The sequence below is a fragment of the Squalius cephalus genome (genome assembly GCF_949319135.1).
Source record: "Squalius cephalus genome assembly, chromosome: 15".
In the NCBI taxonomy this organism is placed as follows: domain Eukaryota; kingdom Metazoa; phylum Chordata; class Actinopteri; order Cypriniformes; family Leuciscidae; genus Squalius; species Squalius cephalus.
Genome location: NC_137136.1, coordinates 15733327 through 15742378, shown reverse-complemented (window position 1 = coordinate 15742378; position 9052 = coordinate 15733327). Strand labels below are relative to the sequence as shown.

At 39.4% G+C, this 9052-nt stretch overlaps 1 protein-coding gene across 1 annotated transcript; it reads right to left on the bottom strand.

The window, feature by feature from the left end:
- Positions 1-34: 34 nt before the first annotated feature.
- Positions 35-8069, bottom strand: frrs1l (ferric-chelate reductase 1-like). Its single transcript, XM_079895025.1, has 5 exons — positions 7719-8069; positions 6319-6403; positions 4581-4719; positions 4255-4501; positions 35-1292 (listed from the first exon to the last, which is right to left on the bottom strand). Exons 1-5 carry the CDS (start codon positions 7933-7935, stop codon positions 1120-1122), a joined length of 861 nt encoding a protein of 286 aa, XP_079751151.1. The 5' UTR covers positions 7936-8069; the 3' UTR covers positions 35-1119.
- Between the last annotated feature and the right edge of the window lie 983 nt (positions 8070-9052).

Below are 9052 nucleotides of genomic sequence, written 5' to 3'. Positions count from 1 at the left end.
TCTTTACATGGCGCTCTTCAATCTGCTATACAAATGTGTTTTTTTTTACAGGATATTGCCAAAGAATTAGAACTGTATACAACCACACGCTAACTGGTGTGATCCAAATCGTTCTACAGAGGCAGCAATCAATTCTTGGAACATTTGTAAGTTTTGCAATGGCATGAAGTCCTTGGTGTAGATAGTCTTCGATTCATTGGAATAAAAACCACATGATTCTCTCCTGGACTGGTTCTATTCCAGTGAACACTGGTCTAAATGGCTCAGATGAAGCTGGTTTGCTGGCATGCATCATCAAATACTGAGCTGGCAATGCTGGCTAAATGGAAGGCAGTGATGTGTTATGAATACTATGTGTGTGTGTTTGTGCTGGAGGGCCAGTTATGTACTGCTGTAAGTTGCGTAGTCAGTCACAGGCATTAATTTACATCCCTCTAAAATTCACAGCATTAATAAATGTTCATCAGAGCTATAATGTACTGGAAAAATAGTGGAAAGCAGGCAACTACAAACAGCAGAGCATTTCTACTGAGATTTGGCAAAACATTATATTCAATAGGAGACAGTTCACTTCTCTGTAGAGCTCTGTGGTGGGACAAAGTGTGTCATGATATGTGCCACTGTAATGGTTTGGACACTTTTACTGCTGATTGGTGAATTTTCACGGGTGAAATGCAGTCATTTCAATAGGAATCCACACAATCGAGAATTTTCGGCAAAAGATTTTCCAATGGGTTCAAGGTTTTCACGGATTCGCGGCATCACTTTAGGCAATTTCTGCACCCAAAAGTTCACTGTGACCGCATCTTAAGTATACTGAATATTAACATTAATTTGGCTCAGATTGTAGGCTAAACTTACCATGGAGTAACATACCATTCAGGGTTATAATATATAAGTGTATGTTTGACTCTCTCACCTCTGAATGAGAATCATTGCTTGTATATAACTGAATATTAATCCGCAGACCAAATACCATCTTAGTTTATGTAGATTGAGGATATTGTAGAATCACAATGTGTTTGTCATCTTATTTATTGCTGCCTGTTTCTAATACTGTTAAGCTATTCGTATTAGTCATGTCTCCATGGTTAATTGTATTCCTTCTCTTTTGGCTGGTTATGGTGTGCCCATCAGCAGGTAGAAAGTAAGAGCAACGATGAGGAGGAGGCAAAAGGGAGAGGAGAACGTCTGATAGGCTGTGGCAGGCATGAAAATGTCCTCGTATTTATAGATGCTAATCATGCGATCTGACACCGGTGGGGAGTCAATGTCATGCCTTGTGATGGAACCTGAGAAGAAAAACAGAACAAAAGCATTATGACAAAATCATAAACCAGGCTGAATTTGTAGCCTTAAAGGGGACCTTTTTCAAAGTCGTGATTTTGTTTTTGGGGTCTACTAGAATAGGTTTTCATACTTGGATGTTCCAAAAACACATTATTTTTCACATATGTTGCAGCACCTCTCTTCCCAGTCTGTCAGAAACACTCTGGGGTGCGTTTCCCAAAAGCATTGTTAGCCAACTATGGTCGCAAGTTCCATCGTTACCAACATAGTAGAACGATTTGACGTTTCCTGGAACCATAGTACCAGTGAATGTTCGCAAAACGCGTCACAAACTTACATGGTTGGAACTACAGCTCTCGAGCTGTGGTTAGAAGCATAGTTTCTAGATAAAACGGCATGTGGACTTAAATAGATTGTGCTCTTGGGCACAATAAGCAAGCTAACATTCAGTACATTGTATATCTTTCACCCAATTTAAATATATATATATATATATATATATATATATATATATATATATATATATATATATATATATATATATATATATATATATATATATATTATATACACATTTTAATCTATATATTTTAGCATGTCAACATTCAGCCCCGTTTTTACATACGGGAACCTTACAGTTACAGTAGCATGCCAGAAAAATTACTTTACGTGGAGAAACCTGCTGACTGAATGAACCAAATATATAAGGGTAGTGTATGCCAAATAATACAGCATGTTAATGTGATAAAAAAATTAACAGCTCTCTGTTGTCTATGTAAATTAACTATAATAATATTAATAACATTAATTGCGCTCTCGAATCGATTAATTAGCAGAAGTTATTACTCCACCACCTTCAAGTGACAGACCTACAGTGAGGAAAATAAGTATTTGAACACCCTGCTATTTTGCAAGTTCTCCCACTTGGAAATCATGGAGGGGTCTGAAATTGTCATCGTAGGTGCATGTCCACTGTGAGAGACATAATCTAAAAAAAAAAATCCAGAAATCACAATATATGATTTTTTAACTATTTATTTGTATGATACAGCTGCAAATAAGTATTTGAACACCTGTCTATCAGCTAGAATTCTGACCCTCAAAGACCTGTTAGTCTGCCTTTAAAATGTCCACCTCCACTCCATTTATTATCCTAAATTAGATGCACCTGTTTGAGGTCGTTAGCTGCATAAAGACACCTGTCCACCCCATTCAATCAGTAAGAATCCAACTACTAACATGGCCTAGACCAAAGAGCTGTCCAAAGACACTAGAGACAAAATTGTACACCTCCACAAGGCTGGAAAGGGCTATGGGGAAATTGCCAAGCAGCTTGGTGAAAAAAGGTCCACTGTTGGAGCAATCATTAGAAAATGGAAGAAGCTAAACATGACTGTCAATCTCCCTCGGACTGGGGCTCCATGCAAGATCTCACCTCGTGGGGTCTCAATGATCCTAAGAAAGGTGAGAAATCAGCCCAGAACTACACGGGAGGAGCTGGTCAATGACCTGAAAAGAGCTGGGACCACCGTTTCCAAGGTTACTGTTGGTAATACACTAAGACGTCATGGTTTGAAATCATGCATGGCACGGAAGGTTCCCCTGCTTAAACCAGCACATGTCAAGGCCCGTCTTAAGTTTGCCAATGACCATTTGGATGATCCAGAGGAGTCATGGGAGAAAGTCATGTGGTCAGATGAGACCAAAATAGAACTTTTTGGTCATAATTCCACTAAACATGTTTGGAGGAAGAAGAATGATGAGTACCATCCCAAGAACACCATCCCTACTGTGAAGCATGGGGGTGGTAGCATCATGCTTTGGGGGTGTTTTTCTGCACATGGGAAAGGGCGACTGCACTGTATTAAGGAGAGGATGACCGGGGCCATGTATTGCGAGATTTTGGGGAACAACCTCCTTCCCTCAGTTAGAGCATTGAAGATGGGTCGAGGCTGGGTCTTCCAACATGACAATGACCCGAAGCACACAGCCAGGATAACCAAGGAGTGGCTCTGTAAGAAGCATATCAAGGTTCTGGCGTGGCCTAGCCAGTCTCCAGACCTAGTTTCTCAGCGACAGCCCAGAAACCTGACTGATCTAGAGAAGATCTGTGTGGAGGAGTGGGCCAAAATCCCTCCTGCAGTGTGTGCAAACCTGGTGAAAAACTACAGGAAACGTTTGACCTCTGTAATTGCAAACAAAGGCTACTGTACCAAATATTAACATTGATTTTCTCAGGTGTTCAAATACTTATTTGCAGCTGTATCATACAAATAAATAGTTAAAAAATCATACATTGTGATTTCTGGATTTTTTTTTTTAGATTATGTCTCTCACAGTGGACATGCACCTACGATGACAATTTCAGACCCCTCCATGATTTCTAAGTGGGAGAACTTGCAAAATAGCAGGGTGTTCAAATACTTATTTTCCTCACTGTATATTGTACAACCTATGTGCTTGAAACGACAAAAGGTGCAACCGGTTTCGGCAAACAGTCGTGACTAGCTAGTTAAGTTTTGTACAGCGATGCATCGTACCACGGTGGTTAAGCAGTGAGTTACATCACTGTACGGGAAACGCATCCCTGTTTAGTTCCCGTCTCTTTGAAGCCCTGCCTTCTAAAAAGCGCTCTGACTGGTAGGCTGGACCAGTGTTGTGATCGCTACTGATGCAACTCAACCATCCCTCGTCCCTTTTTTTGGGGCTGGGCTGGAATTATTTAAATGAGGAATATTGTGATGTGTGCGTTCCCAGAAGAAACCTCAAGACTACAATCGAGGCATATCAGAGAGTTCAGAAACAGTGCTTACTGATATAGAGAATAACTACCTTTGAAGTGGACTTTGTGCTTTGTAACTTTGCCGACCTTTTTCATGCTCAAACAAACAGCAACATTACACTCTTAACTAAAGCATAAAAAAGCATAATAGGGCTCCTTTAAAATGGGGCTGAATGACTTACCTTGTATGGCAGGTCCCCAAGCAAACAGATAGTACCAGCTTAGGTGCAGGTCCACTAGCGTCTCCTCCCGTGGCACATGAAGAGGCCGTTTGAAGCGGCAGGTGACGCGGTTGTTTTCAAAAATGCCCTCCTCGTCCCGTGCCGGGTTGCGCTTGATTTCTTTGGCCCACTGGCCCACATTATAGAAATGATGGATCCGCACACGTCCATTATCGTCATGAACACAGCCCATTACATCATCACCTCCCTACAACAACAATATTATTGTGTATTTCTTAGCAGGTCTGAAAGCATTCCCACCTTATATTCACTCCCTCCCCTTTTACCATTTTTTTGTCAGAGGAGAAACCAACAGCAACCCATCCGTCAGTGTCTGCACTCATCTCGAATTCTACATCTGTGCCAATGCGTCTGAAACTCAGGAAGTATTCACAGGTCTCTGCGTCACAGCCTGGTTTGCCATATCTACAGCAACAGAAAAATTAAGAGAGAGACAAATAAATTGAGGCACACATTTTATTCATGTACGCACATTCATGTAATTCCAAACATGTTTGACTTTCTTTATTCTGTGGAACACAAAAGATGATATTTTGAAAAATATCTCAGTGTAGCCTGGTTAAAACCAGACCATTCTCAGTAGTAACTGAGTTATGGTCTGGCAAAGGTTCATTAATAACTAATTTCCAAAGGGGCGTCACCAACAGACGTCGCTCAAATGCCTCTGGGCGCAATTGGATAGACCTAAAACCAATCAGAGCGATCGGCATCGTGTAAAGCCATATGCTGCGTCCCAATTCGCCTAAGTTACACTACGCCATAAAAGTATGTACTCTTTTTGTGAAGAAAGGGTATTTACTTTTGAATGTGTATCAAAAAAGTAGGCAAACTTTGGGACATACTACTTCGTCATCTTTATTGGACGGATCTGTCGCGTGCATCCTGTCACTTAAACTGCCCTGTCAATCATCGTGTCACAGTTAAAATCCTCTATTAAATCTAATTTAATTTCCTACCGTTTCAGAGAGAAATGTAGTAGCACGTTCATCTGCCAGTGGGTCTTTCATGGAGACTGTCCTCATGTGTTTGCAATTTGAATATAATAATGCATTTAAAAGTTGGTGGCTTCACCAACGGACATCGCTCAAATGCCTCTGGGCGCAATTGGATAGACCTAAAACCAATCAGAGTGATCGTCATTGTGTAAAGCCCGCCCCAACGTTTCTGATTGGTGCCGCGATTTCGACGGATTAGAAATGGGCTTGAATGAGCTCTTTGCCAGACTACTTGCAGAGCAAATCTAAATTTGCCGGAAGTTGTCTGGGTTTTCCCAGGCTAATCTCAGTGTTTATTTCTCCATAAAATTAAAGCCAGTGGGGTCCTGTGTAGTTTTGAATCTCACTGACTTTGATTATATGGACAAAAACAGTTGATTCCTGTGTTTCACGGACGTCTGAAAGTCACACAGGTTTGGAAAAACATAAGGATGAGTAAATTATGACATTTGATGAATTTTCATTTTTGGGTGAACTATCCCTTTAAGATCTTGACCAAGAGGCAGAGAAAAGGAAGCTTTTGGCTGTGGCTGAGGAGGAATGACAAGAGCTGGGGTGCTAAGAAGCCTCAAAGACAAAAGGACCTGAGATCTAAGTCCAGCGGCAGGGAGACGTCCCTGTCCATTGCCCCACCACCCTGAGATGTTCTGGGACTAAAGGGGCGAAACATCGGTGAAGGGTGGCTCCCTGCTGATGACCCTGCGGCTGGCAATTTGACACCGGCGTAGACGCGTCAGGCAGTAATGGCCTGCAGGTTTTACCATCAACCTGTTTCTAATTATTAGAATAACCATCAACACAGACTTACAAAAATTCTACATGATGTGTATGTACATTTCATGCTGCAGAACATTCCACTGAACAACACAGAGAAGCAGCACCATTGGCTGATTGACACTTATAACTCTTGAGTGTACTGGCAGATTACAGCATGTAATACACTATTTGACACTACTACAGTAATATATTGTCCCTAGACTAATTTTAACCTTTTTTTCCATGCGCTCACCTGATGCATCCTTTGGTTACTCCACAGTCGCTAACTTTGATGCGGGCAAATGGGTCCACAGGGGGTGCAGTTGGGAAGGGGTAACCTATGAGACATCAGACAACCAATACATTAATGAACTGGTTTCAACTAGTCCTACTACTAAAATAAACAACGATGCAATATATCTTTTACATTACATTTTAATTTTACTTAATACATAGTAATGTGGAAGGGCCAATGATTTAGATGAACTTCAGTTTCTTAATTATAGATTTGGGTTTGCATAATGTACTTGCTGTATAACTTTTTTTTGTCAGAATTTTTTTTTTTTAGAGATAAAACATTGAGTAGACCTCTAGAATCCCACCACCGACCCCCTAGAGGCTGTGTATTGTATTGTATTGTACATTATATATGACACTACCACTGAAAAGTATGTGGTCAGGTAAGTTTGTTTTTTTAAAGAAAGAAATTAATATTTTTATTCAGCAAGGACACACTGATTGACCAAAAAATAACAGTTAAGACATTCATAATGTAACAAAAGCTTTATATTAAGCTTTTTTTTTAAAAAATAGGAAATATTTATTGAGCACCAAATCAACATATAAGAATGATCATGTAACACTGAAGATATATTAACATAGAAACATCAAAATTTTACTGATCCCAAATTTTAGAATGGTAGTGTATATCGTATTGTTTTGTACATTACACATAGTGTTTTACATTTACACATTTATACAACAGAACACTGTCCCATTTTGAATTTTCAGAATTCCCTGCTTGAAAAATGACATTTGTTTTGATTTAATTTAAAATCTTATTTTAGTTTTCATTTATATTCAATTCAATTTGATTCACATTCATTTGTATAGCGCTTTTCAAAATACATATCGCTTCAAAGCAGCTTTACAGACTGAACATGTTTTATACTATTGAACATTGTCCCATCATGGATGTTGCATAGCTGTATCTAAGTACAACACTGGCCCAGTCATGTGGTATTAAGAGTTTCTATTCTATTCTATTCTATTCTATTCTATCCCTTTGATGTGTCATGACTTTATGAATCACTGTCTGGGCATCTGCAGACAGTATACTGAATATAAAATAGACGGGCTTAATAGACTTAAATAGACTTGGGAAAGTCTGCTGATAACTGGAAATGAGTTTCACAGGCCTGTGGGCTGCTGACCAAGGTGCTGATTTTATACCATATGAATGGAAAGGATTATATCAGTGAATCAAAAACAATATCTCATAATTAAAAGGCCTGTAGTGAGGGAGGGCATCAAACAGTGTGACATTCACTACATGTATTGCTTCTAAAAAATTGCACTCACATTTACAGAGAAACGACACAAAAACAACATTCATGATTTCAATGTAAGCATTGTCTTTTTATTCCTTCGTACCTTCGTCTGAGAGGTATCTGGACTCGAGGAACTCGGAGGCGAATGTGCTGTACGAGTCCTTATGTGGTTCTTCATGGCCCGGCTCTCCGTGTTCTCCATGGCCGGCCCGCAGTACATTATCATCGGTAGGGCTGGCAGAGACCGCCAGCCACAGTGTCGCATCGAGCAGCACACAGATCTGCAGCAGCGGGTGCAGAAGATACATGACTGATGCCATAATGGTTACTGTACAGGCGAAGAGAATCGGTTCTGATTTACTAGTCGCATTCCAGTACTGATACTTAGACTGATAACAAATAATAAAATGTAGCTAATTAAATCCCTTTCATGATAAAGCGTTTCGTTTGGTCCGAGGGGGAGGGGGTGCTGCTGTGCCGTTAATGAATAGGGCCAAACCAATCCGCTCAAGGTGAGATTTGTAACCAATACTGATGTTGCTTGATAATGAAACGGCGCTCAGTGATAATATTAACTGTATACACTATTTAGAAATATCAATTTGTTATTTATTATCACATCATTGCACACTTCTGAATCTATGGAACCGTTCTGCACTGATTTCACAGATTATTCCTCCCCTCTGTATGTGTGTTTTCTTCGCCTTGCACGTCAATCGATAGAGATCGGCAGTATTTCGTTCCAATAGCATCGCACTGAACTACAGTCGCAGATACACTGTAGGTTATATATGTAACTTTATTAAACAAATATTAGATTTTTAAAGACAAAGACATTGAGGCCTAATACTGTAAAAATAATGTAAAATCGTAAAATGTGGAATGTTAATAACCTTAGGCTATTATTTACAGATGAATATTTAACAAGGAACTATATAGCCTACGATTAAAAAAAAATGTTAAAACGTGTTTTAGAAGACAATTTAGTTTAATCGTCATCGTGTGGCCTTTTATACCACCTAGTAGCCCAAATTTTAGAGTAACAAACTGATTTTAATATAGCCGTCTACAAGTAGGAACTAAAATATACAGCCATCCAATCCTCTGATGTTTGTAACAACAAGTAAAATTCTGGCAACCCATTCCGTAGGCTACTTTTTATTACACATTTAATTGTCATTATTATTAGTTAATCTCTTTCAACTAAACTATATGTGGTTTTCACAATGACAGTAGGGGAGAATGTGAACCTCACACGAATCACTAGATGGCAGTGTTTCATTTCTAAACGGAAAGAGGCTTCATCACGTTGCAATAGCCTATAGCTTAATGTACTGTATAAGCCTAAGCAATATAGGCATACACAATATTGAAAGTATTCACTACTGCTAGTGTACATTTAAACTGTCCTTTTAAATTACATGATATATTATTGTG

Coding starts and splice junctions, on each gene's coding strand:
- frrs1l (XM_079895025.1), bottom strand. CDS start 7,935: ATGGCATCAGTCATGTATCTTCTGCACCCGCTGCTGCAGATCTGTGTG. Junction 6,404..7,718: donor CAGATACCTCTCAGACGAAG/GTACGAAGGAAT, acceptor GATGTCTCATAG/GTTACCCCTTCCCAACTGCA. Junction 4,720..6,318: donor GTAACCAAAGGATGCATCAG/GTGAGCGCATGG, acceptor CTGTTGCTGTAG/ATATGGCAAACCAGGCTGTG.